At 35.2% G+C, this 16,543-nt stretch overlaps 2 protein-coding genes across 2 annotated transcripts in view; one reads left to right on the top strand and one right to left on the bottom strand.

The window, feature by feature from the left end:
- LOC125656107 (THAP domain-containing protein 1-like) overlaps positions 1–181 on the top strand; it is a 2,522-nt gene extending 2,341 nt beyond the window's left edge. Inside the window, exon 4 of the mRNA XM_056144025.1 lies at positions 172–181. Coding sequence (XP_056000000.1) covers positions 172–181 — 10 coding nt within the window. The remainder of the gene's footprint in view (positions 1–171) is intronic.
- An 873-nt stretch (positions 182–1,054) lies between these two features.
- LOC130048026 (uncharacterized) lies at positions 1,055–2,214 on the bottom strand. The gene is made up of 3 exons (XM_056144020.1): positions 1,865–2,214; positions 1,382–1,567; positions 1,055–1,160 (listed from the first exon to the last, which is right to left on the bottom strand). Exons 1-3 carry the CDS (start codon positions 2,140–2,142, stop codon positions 1,055–1,057), a joined length of 570 nt encoding a protein of 189 aa, XP_055999995.1. The 5' UTR covers positions 2,143–2,214.
- Between the last annotated feature and the right edge of the window lie 14,329 nt (positions 2,215–16,543).

Raw genomic sequence — 16,543 nt, 5'->3', positions numbered from 1 at the left:
TGGCACTTGGTGAAAACTACAAAGTCACAATACTGGCATTTCGTGATACACATCTGCATCTGTACCTGGGTAAAGTATCTGTGACTTGTCTTCAACTGTAACGACTTGTCAAGACAGAAGTCTCCATCCTTCTGTGCTGCCTCCTCAACTGAAATATCTCTGTGTTTATAGGGGCACTTAATCTCTAAAACACCTTTCCCACAACAATCACAGCTTATCATGCCATCTGGACTAACTCCTAAGAAGGGGTGGGTAGGATCAATCACAAATCCAGATAACTGACATTTGAAGTTCAGGTGGTTTCCTTTTTGATGACTGGCAAATGCCTGCCTGCACTCCTCTTCAGTATCTATACCCCATTTCACAGCAGTATTCTTGGACAAGTCATACACGCTGTAACCAGCTACACGTTTTACCAAGTTATCTGGTGAAGTTGAGTCTCTCCTCACAAGAACGTCATGGGCTTTAGAGGCAGTGATCCTTCCCATTCGGTGCTGGTACCACAAAGGACTAATGCTTTGATTTCTTGTTGCTTTCTCCAAGTTGCTGACTTGGCTGGCAGACACTGAGTATGACTGGTATACTTCACACAAATCGGGAATGTTGCCTTCAATGTCATCTTGTCTTAAGGTAGATAATAGTTTTGGATATTTTGGTTAACTTGATCAGTCACTGATGTCATTCCACTCAAGGAAGTGAAAAAGGCAGCATTTGGTGCGATGGCGTACAATTCTTGAAGAATGTTTTGTGGTGGAAGAGGTGCTGAGCCATGTGCTTGGACAGAATCAATTTCCTTTGTCCGTTTTCCCTTTATTTGGCTGTATATTTCTGTAATTGTGGCTGGTGTCACCTTAAAAATGAAAGAAATGTTGCATATTTTACATGTATTCAATACATTCTATTTACCTGTATCTAGATAAATGTAAAACAACTGACAAGTTTGCTAATCCAAACTATAAATAATGTCAATATTTCATTTCCATTGTGGTTTGTGACAATAGGAACAAAGAAAAAAACATTATTAGCAAATTTACCTCCTTTCGAAATGTGCAATTCACTGACAGGCCTTGCTGGTAGAACTAGACTTTGTTAAGCCCATCTTCACTGCCATCTCCACTTTAAACAACAACGCTGCCACATGACTGCAAACTTCTCCAAGTCTGGAATAATCATATGATTCTCAATGCATTGCAAATATCCAGTAAACTAACGCTGACAATTTTGAAATTTAGAATATTTTAGCTTTATGAATTAAATTTTAAAGAGTACTTACAATCACAATTCATTAAATTATACAAAGAAATGTCAATGTGTGTAAACAATACATAACTAATACAGTATATGCAATTTATTTCAAACCTCAATTTATCTTAAATCATACCCTGCCATGCATGTGCAGTGTGCACAGTACACTGATCCACTGGCCTTCTCCAAATACACCCATGGTTCGTGGGGTTTGTCTCTGGCTCTCTGTGAAGGTGTTACTTTGGTCTTTAATGTCATATATGGACAATTCTCGTCAATCTGATGAGAGATCACTTCCTGTACATGTCCACTCAATACGTACCTGAACACACAAAAAATATCATTAAATACCTATTTTATCCAAGTATTGAAGTAAAATATTAGAATGATATGCGCCCGGTATATATCTATATAAAGAAGTTTGCACGCCTATGTAACACGTCACAGGTAAAGTGACCAAATATAGAAAAACACGTGATCTTTTATAAATAGGTTGATTTTTTCAAAAAATCTGTTTAAAGTTTTCATACTTGTACTAAGTTATACGTTAGTCATGAATTCCATTAGGAATTATTTAAAAGAACAACTATCGTAATTATGCATTTATATTGTCCCATACTTGTAAGCATCTAATGATTTGTAGGCCTTCATAGACTCCTTTGTAAACAAAGATGGCGTGTCGATCAGGTACAGGTAAATATCACCGAACGTCAGATCTGGCCAGGTATCTGGGCTTCGGCTCCAATTCTCCGTTAAATGGTAAGGATCAGGCAGAGAACAGGTACCACGGTTGTACAGCAACTTTACCGTATATCTCCTTTTCGCTTCTTCTGACAAAGAGTTCGCATATGTTGATAAAATATCGTTATCGGTAGACTTCTTCATACTAAGCGCCATTATCAATTTTTGGTTCTGCCAACCAGTTTACACGCATGCCCGAATCGTGACGTCACAGTACGCTTCGGCGAACATTCCTATTGCGTAAATCCAAGCACATCTGAGTCGAAACGTCGGTTGAAGAATAAACCGTCACCGACTGCGGCATTTACACGTTTTCCAGAATCAAAACATGAATGCTTGTGAAGAGAAGTCGATGAAGGCTATGCCTTTCGACTTCTCTAAAGAGAATACTGATACACAAGCGCACTACGTTCCGGATCAAGGAAGGATAACTCATGTTATCGGATTGGCCGAATAATGAATAATATACATATATTATTAATAAAAAGACCAGTCATTGTACAATGTAGTTGTACAGTGTTATAATTTAACGTAGTTTAAATACTGCACATATTAAATATGTTTATCAATTAAAACTGTTTAATATCAATATATACATGTGTGTAATATTCACGTGCATATTATTCTACTTTTTAAAATATAAACATAAAAAGAGACCTGTAATTTGTTGATAAATAGAAACTATTTGATTGTGATCAGAATTAACTTGTAAATTGAAAAATCTGCTTTAAACGAACTTTTACTAGTATATTAAACTTATTAGAACATAGACATGGCACGAGCCTTGTGTACGTAACAAAGCATTGTGACCTTTGTATCTCTCATGTACCTCGACAACTGACATTCAATTTTTTGCTGACCATTAAAAATACTTTACACTGTGAACATTAAAACTGGGAGATTTTTTTAATTTTCAGCTCAAATTATGTTCATGCCCCTTCAAATAGTTCAGGACTTATTCAATAGGTCAAATTTTTATTAAAAAGTACGTCAAATTTCCAGGTCAAGGTCACAAGATCCCCAACAGGGAGATAACTCTTGATATACCTCAATGCACTTCGCGCTTTATGACGTTATAATGAAAAAATACGTCACGTCATAGATGTATCGAAGGAAAATGACATATAATTTACTTGTTATCTACTACCGCTATCAAGTGTCAAGCGGCGTATGTGTAAATCTTTATGGCAAAATAATAATAATTTTTCTCAAATGATCATTTATAAATCATTTTCTTTGATATTATAAAAGTCTACAGTTGTTTTTATATATACATATATGTAGTATGAGCTACGGTTAATTTCAATTAAAATTATGTTGTGACCATGTGATCTCTGCGAATCTTGCTAGGGAAAATAGGATTTATTTTTATGCTGTCATAATCAATCATTGTTTGTGAATAGTATCCTCAAAGACAATGTTCGACATTAACGATGCTAGGAATTTTTATTCCTAAGCATTTTTAAAAATAAACCCGACAATGCTCTCTAATTACATGCACTTTTTATTTCAATGCTATGACATCCACTTTTTATTTCAATGCTATGACATCTACTTTCGGTGATAGAACGATTTATCGCATGAACTTTGAAATGTAGAAAACGCGACTGATATGATCACGTAAGAATAAAAAAGGGTCTTCTCTAGTATATCTTAACATACTCTCAATTTTGATTGAGGAACATCTGCATAACGTCCATATAAAACAGATTTATTAGTGCCATTTTTATTAACTTTACGTTACCCTCCCCACCCCCTACCCCTCTAGATCCACCACTGACCGGGCTTTATATTGTCGCGAAGGTTACTACATTTGTATGTTCAACTATGTAAACAATCATCAAGCAATGGAACAAGAAGAGGGAATTTATTTCAAAGATGTAGAATATATAAGACAGGTTCGGGCTATAATGTAACAATGAATTTATGACGAAGCAGGATCGTGGAAAACCCGCCACGGGATATTGAAAATATTGTATTCAGAAAAAAACCCTCAGATGTGATACTACAATACTTGACAATTGAATATAAATATAATTTATCATTTTTGGGCTGGAATTGTATCTTATTCATGAAAATGCTCAATGCACTCTTCAAAAGGTGTACAATTATAAAACAAAGTGACAAATTGCATAAATGAAATTATTCTTTTCAATCTGTTACCATGGGAACAAAGCCCGGTGGGTAGTAATTCTATGTGCTTTCTTAAATGTTTATGGTTCAAATATTATGTTTAAAGTGAAATTTCTCTGACGTAGACCTTGTAAAGCTGATCAATATGCATTTTTGTTGCCACAACCGATTTAAATTTTATTCAAGATATAAAAAATGCTATTTTTTTATGTTTTAAAATAACACTTTTTCTACCATTTAGTATAATCTTATAGATAATACACTTTTTAAAAATTCCACCAGCTTTTTACCCCATAAAGTTGCCTTGAGTAGTTTTTATACCACTAGCATTCCCTTTTGTACAAAAATCCTGAAAATGTAAAACATCACAAAAATAAGCTCATCTGGTCAAAAAACGACACGGGCAATTTTTTTTTTAAAAAGCCAATTTTTAAAAGATAAATTCCTACTGAACATACTGATATGTAACATGACTTTGTTCGCTACATGTCAAAATGTTGCAAACCTTACCTTAAATAGTTCAAGAGAAATTTTTAAAGATTTTTCCTATATACAACAAATCATACTTTGATCCCCAATTATGGCCCTACCCTACCCCCGGTGACCATGAATTGCGCAAACTTGGATCTAATTTGTGTCAGGAAGCTTTCGTATGAATTTCAATTTTTCTTGCCTAGTGGTTTTTGTGAAGAAGATTTTCCCTATCTACTCGCATGAAAAAGTTTGATCCTCTATTCTGGCCCTATCCTACCCCCGAGGTCAAATTGGAATCTGCACTGTGTTAGAATTATTTCATGTCAGGCCCAGTGGATCTTGAGAAGATTTTTAAAAGATTTTACCTTTGTATACGCATATAAAACTTTGATCCCATATTGTGGCCCCGTCCTCCCTCGTGAGTCATGATTTTAACATGATCCAGTGGTTGTTGAGGAGATTTTTAAAGATTTCCTCTGTATATTGGGCATTTAAAATTTGATCCGCTATGGTGGCCCCACCCTACCCCAGGGAACCATAACTTTAACAAACCTGAATCTGCACTATGTCAGGAAGCTGTTATGTATATGTGAATTTTTATAATCTTTCTGAGACAGAACTGCAGATCTCAATATTTCAGTTATGCTGTTGCTTTGATTAGCCTCAGATAACCTTAACTTGAATCTCGGAACTAATACTGCAGCTATAATGAAATCCTGATCTTCTTCAAACACGGAAAGTCGTAATGACTAAGATTTATTCAATGAGCTCATCATCTTGTTTATTGTGCACTGAGGAGAAACTATTCACTTGGTGTCAAAGTCCAAGAATGACTGGAATAGTAAGGCTAGCACTTTCATTTTCTTATACCAGAAGTGTTACGTATTCAAATGGGTTGAGGATGTTACTTTTAAAAGTTCTTAAGTATATTACGCTCATAAGATGACAGTTTGAAGGAACAATCTAGATTGTTAAGTTTCTGTTCGGGAATTTTCAAGACGAACCTGATCATTTTCAATTGAGTGTTAACAATTTGAGATGCTGTGGCAATTATATTGTTTAAAGGAGAACAAATTCTTCAAACCATCCATAATAACTAGTTGCAGCGTGTGCGCAAAACATCTAGAATGTTTGGCAAGTGTTCAAAATTATCGTCTTCGTCCTCATTTTCTGTGTCGTCATTATCATTATCTTCAGACTCATTTTCATTGTCAAACTAACCGTATTTGAGGCATTGTGAGTAACTATAGTGCATATTTTGTTTCTGAGATGAATATGTTGTAATGTAACTATGTCGTGTTTCATTAAAGATTGATTGATTGATGTTTTCCGCCACACTCAACAATTTTTCAGTTATCTGGTGGGGCCCAGTTTTTATTGATGGAAGAGAGAACCCAGATACAATGTACCTGGGAAGAGACCACCGACCTCCCGAAAGTAAACTGGGAAATTTTCTCACTTACCGGCTCGAACGGGATTCGAACCCGCGCCGACAGAGGTGAGAGGTCATGTGATGTTAAGCGCGATGCTCTAAACACTCGGTCACGGAGGTTCGCGCCTGAAAGTGCGATTTTGAGTAATGTCAATTTTGGGGGAAGTGTATTTTTCATTTCTACATTGAAGGAGAATTAGAAAATTAAAAAGAAAAACTAGGGTCGCAATGGTTGTTATTGATAAAACCTTTTTGGACTTACAATTTATTCAATTAAACTTGATTTGTCTGTTAGTGTCAACACAATGTAAACAACACAAATCAATCATTAGATAAAATAGATACATAATCATACTTCTAACAATACAGATTTAAAATGTTTAATACAAGTAATGGAAATAGATAATTACCATTTTGCTCTTGAGATGCTAATACATTCACGATATCAAATTTGAGTGTTTAAAAGGACTTATTAGGAGAAATGTCAATTTCTAAAATTCCACATAGTTTTTAAGGTATTGTCTTAAAATCTAAAATGGAATTTTAAAAAGTGGGGGTTAGAAATCTAAAATGGAATTTTAAAAAGTGTGGACTAGAGATCAAATATTTAAATTATTGGCGAAAATATCAAATTTCAAGAAAATTCATTTAAACTTTTTTAAGAATATGTGTTCTGTTCTTTTTTAGGGGGATATATTAATCAAATTGATAAATTACAACATTTGCACTAGTTACAAGTCTCAACTACTTGTATCATATATTATAAAACTGATATATACTTATAGGGGTAGAAAAGTAGAACATATATTGTATGGCACAAAAATTGTAATATCATGCAGATTTAGAACTTTTTTGTTAATCAATTTTTCCGCCACAAAATATAGTCCCTACCAAACCCTTTCAAAATTTGAATTGACACAAAATTTTCAATTGCATAGGGTTCAGTAATACATGTATAATATGTTTGCACCAATGGGATCAGTATTGAACCACTATATGCTTAGTTATAGCACACAGGCACTTGAATCTACTAATAATAACACAAGGTACCTAGCTTCAAATGACACCCCCTGAGAATGTCGGCCTGTTGAGCTTCCAAGGATTATGCTATGTAAATGCACTTACTACCGTTCTATTGTACAATCATCCAACTAAAAAACCATGTATGGCATGACTGCATTTATTGCCTATTACCTCCAAAAACTGCAACAAAACATGGGTCTACGGCTCGATTTTCCGTTTCATACCACGAAGCGCTTTGTACTGATACCGCACAGAATGAAAATTGTATATTCGTTGTGTTGAAAATAAAGTCTCATTGTTTTATTATCACAATAAATTGATACGATGTTTATTACCAAAAAACCTTGAAAATATTGCTTTGTGAACAAAATGAAAATTTTGAATTGAAGACGCTGTACGCTATTTTTAGCTACTGAAAAAAAACCCCAAAAAAACCCCAAAGCTGTTCGCACGTTTCGGGATTTTACATGTCGTCAGAAGATAGAAGCTAAGATTTCCTGAGTGGAGATTTAAAAATATTTTCGTGTCGGAATCATTTCTGTTAATGCAGATCTATGGAAAGTCAGTGAAAATACAGATCAGATATTATTTTGAAGAATGCAAAATAGAGCAAAGAAAGTTTTTAGTGATGTGTTATTGACTTTCTGGTATTATTGATAAGACAAGTCCCTGTTGTTACATTGGAGTCTTATGAAACCCACCATAAAAACCAAGAACGCTGCAGGCACGTTTTTCGGAGGGGACTGTCCCACCCTTTAAATTGACAATGAATGTTACCCGCTGTTATTGTCATATATGCAAATGAAGATATATATTGCGAGACTGGCCCCTCCACTATTTTTGATAGTAATACGTAGTAGTGAATGAGAAGATATTAATACATGTAAGCTTGGAAGTTATAAATTGAAGCCCTGTAGCAAAATATGACACACACCCCCCCTCACCCAGCCTGAGGGAAAATATTGAGACGGCAACACTTTATTTGACGAACACTATAAATCCCCCCCCCCCCCAATTAAGGTTCTGAAGATCTTTATCATGACAATTATATTTTTATTATTGCCTGTCAGGAAATTTAAACAAGCCATGTGCAACTTCCAACTTCTCCGGCGCCCCCTCCCACGCATCCCTAATTTTACGGATCTGTACCGACATACATGTAGAAAAATTCACAGGCATCTGTTCAAAGTATGGAAACTCAAACACTCACAACCAAGCATATTAGTTAACCACCGTAAAATGACTGAAAATGGCGTAAAACCTCAACCCATCAATCAATATTGTGCTTATGGCAATTTCATGTATTCAGAGATGACTTGGGTGAGTTGGTGTACCGTGACGTCATATATTTCGAAGCGCTTTATAATCATTAACGGATGCTTGTGATACGCCATCCAAACCAAGTTAAAATTACATTATTCACGAAGTGTCTTAAAACCACACATTTTTTTATATTAGAGAGGAAAACAATTATAGTTCCGCAGTGACGGCGACATTTTTCTAGAACATTTTGGGTAATCCCCATCATTTTTCAGCTGATGAAGAGGAAATCACGCCAGTCACATATGTAATCATTGGAGCCAGCTCGTCGCGTCGCTATCAAATCTTTTAAACCAATCCCACCTGTTTAATGCATTTTAGACTAGCCGATAATGTCATATCTTAAGAAAAGCTTTTTACGTAATATTTGTTATCTGGTTAGGTACATGTATCTACAGGTGCAAATCAAACAAAGCATAGCACAAGTATGTTTGAACATTGCCATTGATTATCTGAAAATAAAGAACAAACTAAAGGAGGGTCCAGAGAGTAAAGATAAACTTCAATCATATTACGACATCTTGACACATAGTTCTCAACAATCTTAATGGTTATCATTTGATACTTAAAATGAATGATTTGGCCCTTTGAATTACAGATAAAGTTTAGTTTAAAAATATTTATTCAATAAATTGATGTAATTAAAACAGCACACTTAGTCTTTATTTCCCTTTTCCACTGATCGGACAGGACATGTACAAACTTACAAAATATTGTTAATTAATTTGAAGACTAATTGTATAAAAAAAAGATTTAACAGCTGAAATAAAAAAACATTAACAACTGAATGGTATTTGCACATAATACAATTTGGTGTATTATAAAAGTATAAATATAGTATTGACGGTACCGTTTTCATAAACAATCTCAGTAAATAGATGATATGCATTAAATATATTTCATCAGTGTATACACTTCTATCAATATCTGACATCATTGTATTTATATCATGAAGAAGTTCATGCTTATTATCAATTATCAGCAGGACATTCAAAGCAGTGATGATTTGCATCTTCAATTGGTAAATTGCATTGGTTACATTTAGAGTTAATGTTTAAAAACAAATCAACGATCAAATTACTAGCATTAATTCTTAGCTGACAATGTAAAATATTGTATCGTCTATCACCAACATTGAAATATCCAAATGTTATATATAATTCAAATAAGAATTTTTAAATTTTAAGAATTATATAATAAAAATAATTGTAAATTACCGTCATCTTCTTTAAAAGCACAATTGTATCCTTTGTAGGAATGGTTGTATCCAAATGACGTTTGACAAGGTGTAAAAGATATTGAGGCGAATAACCGTCTTGTTTTTTATTAACTATACTATTTTTTATTTCAATACCCTGCCATGAATTTAAGTGAAATGAATGAATGAACTTGAGTCAAAAAGGTTAAAGATAAAAAAAAAAACCATTTGAAAAAAGGTGACATTTTATAATTAGAACACTTCACTTTGCCATAGAAATAATGCATTAGATTGATAGGGGAGTCTCAAAGTGTTTGAAAGGTTTTCTATTTTATTTATGTGTGATATGACTTGTATTCAACTGATATTTAACTGTATTAAAGCGTTTATATTCTGAGAGTATTGCAAGGCAATACATAGTTCCCTACCGATTGCAAAAATTACTGTACCACAATAATATTCAAAGTTCATCATGTAGATTATGTTACAATGGAAAATTGGAACCATGGCCCCAGGAGGTTGGATGGGGCCACAATAATTTTAAATCAAAATTTTTAAAGCAGATATCCAAAATTAAATTGTCTTATAGAGTTGGCAATCGCCTTCATACGCTTGGAAAAATAATCTATGGTGAGCCATACATGTATGTGACATTTCTATGCATTCTAAACGCATAGAAGGTAAAACAACAACTTTCAAGGTAATTTTTAAAATCCGTTTCGATTTAGACTTTTTTAAGTCAAAAATTTAAGATTTCTTGTGCATCAAAGGATAAAACACTTTTTAGAAATAATATTTAGGATCACCTCTGCCTGGTTGGTATGGGATGATGCAAATGGTTCTAGAAGGCAATAATAAAGGGCTTTAAATATAACGTTTTTGTCCATGATTGATCTGAACCCAAGTGATTTGAATTACATCTTTTCAACGTTCATGTTTGTTTCTAAAAAAGCTTCACTACATAATCGAACTCCAATCCTAAAGTTTGATCAACCATTGTATTGGAAAGCAGGTATGATGACAAATAGTGACGAATGTAGCAACATAGTTATGCGTCTGGGAGCTTTCAACGCAGAGATGAGTTTTCTTGGCAGCATCGGAAGAATTATGTCAGACTCTGGGCTTAGAGAAATACTAGAACTCATATATACTCCAAACACTGTTAGTCATATGTTACGCGGGAAGGCAGTTTCCCGTGCAGTTTAAGCAATGATGCTTTTAGACACTGCACTACAATGTATGCTGAACGACCAAATATTTGGTTTGAATCAGTGTGATGAAGCTGAAAGTGACTTTAAGGAGGCAAATCCCATTTTAGACAAAGCAGATGAGTTATACAGTCATCTATGCTCGAAAGGCATTTTTGTTCAGCAAGCCATTGATGATCCTGTTTTCACTGAATTGGAGAAGCGCATTCAAGATAAAATGTATGAAGTCAAACATTGTCGAACATCAAAATTATGGCTGTTATTTATTGAAATGGTTGCCATTTTGGAACGCTTCTTGGTTGCAGAAAGGACAGGGGATTGGCAGTTTCATGCAAGGTGAAGATAACGAACAGTGATCAATCTCATAATTCCTATAAATAATACAAAATAGAGAGTTGGGCAAACACGGACCCCTGGACACACCAGAGGTGGGATCAGGTGCTTAGGAGGAGTAAGCATCCCCTGTTGACCGGTCACACCCGCCGTGAGCCCTATATCCTGATCAGGTAAACGGAGTTATCCGCAGTCAAAATCAGTGTGCCAGACTGTTGAAACCCCTGTAACATCAACATGTTCATCTATCGACATTGCAGGAAATGTTGCCATATTTTGCAGCTACAGGTCACAATATGTATGCTAAATCTGTGTATTTGTATCTATCTCAAATGCAGGACCTAGACAAAATCCACCCAGAGGTATATATCTATTTCATGAAGCGAAACCATGTTTTACGTAGAACAGATCGGTATTGGTCACTGATTTAATTATAAAAACAAGTATTGATTAGAAGCGTGAAATCTACGGGAAGATTAACACGTGGAAGAGGAATGGGGGAAGCTCCGAGAGTGCAATGGCTTTTGTCTATGCCAACATTAGCAGAATACAATCAAGCAATTCAAACATTTAGTGACACAGGATACCAAATAAGTGACCAGCATGTCGTATGTCCAAATCAAAAAATGGAAAAGACATCAACGATATCAATGTATTGCGCGACTTCTTGAAAGATAGGGACCCGTTTTGTCTTACATGACAAGACTTTGCGTAACATTGAAACCGAAATGATTGGAGACGATTACGCAAATGGAGATGCTGCAAAGAGTATAGGGCGATGGAATCATACAGTCTTTAGCTGGACAATTGGCCTCATAAATTTCATTCAAAAAGAAAGATCAAGTGGTTCCTCTTGATATAAAAATAACATCGAACACATGTCACACAGTTCTCACTGATTGATCCTCAACTCATGTTTCAGAGGTTGACAGCCGTTGGATGAGAAACACTGAACACAACAGCTGAGTTGTTTCAATATGACTTTCAAGCTTTCCGTCATCAATGTTTAAAGTGCCCCGTAAGTCATGGGTGCAAAAATGGTAAATTGGTTCAGAAATACATTTGAAAATATAAGAATAAAAAATTATGATCGTGTGTGCATTCAATACCGAGATATTCCCCGTCAAAGTTAGCTATTTTTGCACCTGCCCGAAACCAATCAGCTGAACTTCCGGTTTTACAATATTTAGCCATAATGACGTGTGACGTCACAACCCATCAGTCTCAAACAGACCAGTATGGCAAATGCGAGCGATACCTCCGTTTCTGTGGACGAAATCGACCTCCACATATCATTTGCAGCGTCTTCCTTTTAAGATTATCGTAACGAGGCCGTACAGGACATCGTCCCTTACCAATAAGAGCCAGCTGCAATGGATTCCGATTATTTCGACGAGTTAAATGGAGAGAATGCTGAACGTGAACAACTTGAACTTCGTCGCGGAAGCACGGAATGGTAAGGCGCCGTTAGACTGTTTGTTTATAAAATAAATGTTGGGAAATACGAAATTGATCAATCATTTTTAACTGTACATCATTCTTAATTACTTTAATGATAAAATTACAGACGTCTAATCACCATATTACGCCTGTCCGCGTCGTATTCACAGGAATCATTTTGTCTGTAATAACAATGTTAGTGGTCGCACTGGTGTGTTCCATACCACCCCTTAGTAATTAGGGAGTGGCATGGTATATACCCTCAATTATCAATAGGCCTACTATTATTACAGACAAAATTATTTGTTCCTGTGGTGTATTTTCGCTCATTACTTCATTGGGAAAGAGGTGAAAAATAACATTGATTTTTCTATCCTCTCATGTGACACCCCCTTTATACTGTTATATCTGTACTTACAATTTTTCTAAGAATTTTTAAAAAAATATCATCTAGAGGAGAATTGTCTTACCTTTTCCCCATTATTGAGTTCTCTATTCTTTCACAAATCCACATGGTTTACAAATCATTTTAGGTGTCAATGTGGATTCTAATCCCATATGTCAGCTGCCAAGGAAAGTGTATGCTGCACCGAATTGCCAAGGGTTGATGAGAAGAGGAGAGTCATTCAACAAGGAACTGGCCTGCTTTACTGAACACCCTGGGTTTTCATCAGTGTGTTTAGATGTGCATGAGCTCGAAATGGCATAATACCAATACCCAGTATGGAGAAATGAGGGCAACAATTGAAGAGCAAATCAATTTTTTTTATTGATTTAATCAATACAAAATTCACATGACCATTTGGTCCGATTGCTAGTTTATCATTAGTGAATAATTCCAAACATTTCCCAGAATTACAGGCGTAACAGATATATAACACACAGGCAATTTGTTTGATGGTACTAAGGATACCTAGGGCACAAGGTGCGAGTCCCTCTACCCTCATGTGTTGTGACGGAATTCCTTTGCCTCTAAGGAGTATCAAGGATTCAATGCACCTGAGTGATTGTATGATTTAGTTGAAGCAACTTTATTTAAAAACAAATGTACGATTCATACATGATGCATACAAAAAAAATCAAGCACAACATTCTAACAGAAATGGCCCCAAAATAATACATCAAATTTCTAGAAAGCATCAGCTATACAAACAATATTTCAAATAAAATGTGTCCACACCCAGGAACGGGATGAGGACCCTGCTTTCATGTTCCCATTTTTTAACTCTTACAACTATTATATATACTATAAAGCTAATACTACATATACTATGCTAATATTTCATTCTATAAATTATTTGCAAAAATACACTGTTGCATGCAAGACCAAACAGATTGTTACCCAACGGTCAGACCCTATATCATGGTTGTTCCCAGTCTTTTTCTTATTTGTAAAAAATAACAAAATTTGTTTTCACAACCTACTACTCTATACGACTTTGGTTCAAATTTAAACAAAACCAAAGATAAAAGTGTTTCACAATGATTTAACATTTTTAAACAAGATTAAAATAGAGCACATATGTATGACCAACATATTTTTTATCTGCTTTACTAGAATGTCCAAATAGCTACTATTACGTTTTGTTCACATTCACACGGATGTCTCTTTCCAACTGAACATCGATGTAAAATGTAGCACTGCTTCTTCTTTATCAGGATGGAAAAATTCACTGCACAGTGAAGATGGTTGAGCTGGCAATGAGCATGGTAATGGTTCTGATGACCCTTGAAAAACCAAATAAGTCTCCTTCATCAGGACTGATGGACTGGAATAAATGGACACTATTTAAAATTTTATGTATGCTTTATATCCTTATAAATAAATTGCTCTATACTATATGTATTGTATTTTGATAATTACATTTGTAATAAAAATTCTCATTAACTTTGTTATTGCTGTTTTAAACGTGATTGAAAGAAAAGTGACAAATGCAAAAATAGTAAAAATGCCATGCCAATTAATTTTGATATGAATTATGATAGTGGAATATCTTTAGAAGTACATTCTTACTAATTGTTGGATCAACAAGCTTCCTACGAACACTTGAACTTCGGGAAACATCCGTCCGTGAAATGCGCACTACAAACAACAGTATACTGGGACGATCCTGTCCAGTCTGCACGGGTCAGTCTCACAAATCGAGTCTATGCTGCTCTCTGTCGCTCGTCCTTCGGGAAAACGTGGATGGAAACGGTGTCCGAGGGCCTGTTGTTGCTTCCTACAACTACACACATGCGTCCCTTACTCTTACTTGCAATTTCTCTTCGAATATTTCCTTCTTTTATACTCTCGTCTTGTTGTGAAGAAACCGTCAATGATGGGTTGTGACGTCAGATCCGGTATTACATTTTCAGTCTCGTTTTCGGTATCGTAAAGGTGTGAATTTACGAAGAAGGTTGTTTTTGCCCATTATATCGTTTATTGATTAAAAAATAACTGAAATAATTTTACTATCGGTATTTATTTTTAAAAATACATAAGATAAACCAAAATGTATAATTGACTTCCGGGACACTTTCAATCAAATGGTCTTTTAAAGCAGGCAGCAAAAGCCACGCTTGGTGAAGCTATATGTAGTACAGGTGGCTATCATGCTGAAGAACTTCCCACAACAAATGTGGTGAATGTTATCGATGGAGGCTCTGTACTGCATCGAATACCATGCTTCAAAGGACAGACGTTTTCCCGGATTTGCTCAAAATATGTTGATCATGTCAAAAGGCGTTTTCAAAATCCCATCATTGTTATGGATGGTTACATCAACTAAAGATGTGACTCGCATGAGACGCAGCAAACAAACACAATAACATTTACTGAGAACATGTCACTGAGAATAAAGAAGGAAACGTTTCTTTTGAATGAATCAAGTAAGCAACGCTTTGTTAAACTCCTTGTACGAAAACTACAGGAAAGCAATATTGAAGCCATACAAGTGAAAGTGATGCAGATTTGTTGATATGTCAGACAGTTGTTGATAAGGCAGACGATTACACAGTGGTTGTATATGGAGAAGACACTGATTTGCTGGTTCTGCTGTGCCATTATGCAAAAAAGTCAGAAACAATATTTTTTTCATCTCTGACAAACAAATGTCAATGAAAAACCACAGAGTTTGGGATATATCTAAAGCACGGTCAATTATGGGAATTGATGGTTGTCGTCATCTCCTTTTTATCCACGCTTTAACAGGGTGTGACACAACTAATCGTTTGCGTGACATTGAAAAACCTGCTGCTTTGAAAAAGATAATGAATGATATTTATCTAAAATCGCAAGGAGTTGTATTTCTGCAAGAAAATGCTAGCAAAGAAGATATAATCACGGCGGGAGAGGAAGCATTAGTCAGCTTGTATGATGTGACACCTCTAGAGGGTTTAGACATTCTCAGGTGGAGAAAATTTACGACCAAAACAATGTCAGTTAAGAGGCATCCTGTGGTCCAAGTGCAGTCACTTCCACCACCTTCTATTGCTGCCATGTTTCATTCAATGCGAGTTTACTAACAGTGTCGGTACTGGAAAAGCAAAACAGTTGTAGATTTCGATCCTACTGAATGGGGTTGGACGATGAACACTGGCAAACTCCTACCGATTTAAATGTCTAAACAACCTGCAACCGACTTCCTGTTGAAAATCATCCACTGCAATTGTAAAACTGACTGCGACAATAAGAAATGTACATGTAGCTGGCATAGCGTGTTCAGGTGGATATGTAAAAAGTAGAGGAATCAATTGCTCCAATTCAAGAAATACTCCAGAATCTGATGATGAGAGTGTAAACGAAACCTAAATTTGAAAATCTGTAATATTCCAAGTCTTTTACAATAAAAGAGATGTTAATTCCGTATGTATTATCTTTTTTTTTTCATGTTTATGTTGTAAACTAATTGCATCAATTGTACAAATCCAATCCTGTTATCAACTTACAAAATAAATTGATACCAATTGATTTGATATGGTTATTAAATATTTCTAGATTTTTATGATTTAAAA

The sequence above is a fragment of the Ostrea edulis genome, chromosome 1, assembly GCF_947568905.1.
Source record: "Ostrea edulis chromosome 1, xbOstEdul1.1, whole genome shotgun sequence".
Taxonomy (NCBI): domain Eukaryota; kingdom Metazoa; phylum Mollusca; class Bivalvia; order Ostreida; family Ostreidae; genus Ostrea; species Ostrea edulis.
The sequence above is the reverse complement of the archived record's forward strand: the minus strand, read 5'-3'. Positions and strand labels throughout refer to the sequence as shown.

Coding starts and splice junctions, on each gene's coding strand:
- LOC130048026 (XM_056144020.1), bottom strand. CDS start 2,142: ATGGCGCTTAGTATGAAGAAGTCTACCGATAACGATATTTTATCAACA. Junction 1,568..1,864: donor AAATCATTAGATGCTTACAA/GTATGGGACAAT, acceptor TTGTGTGTTCAG/GTACGTATTGAGTGGACATG. Junction 1,161..1,381: donor CACTGCACATGCATGGCAGG/GTATGATTTAAG, acceptor TGATTATTCCAG/ACTTGGAGAAGTTTGCAGTC.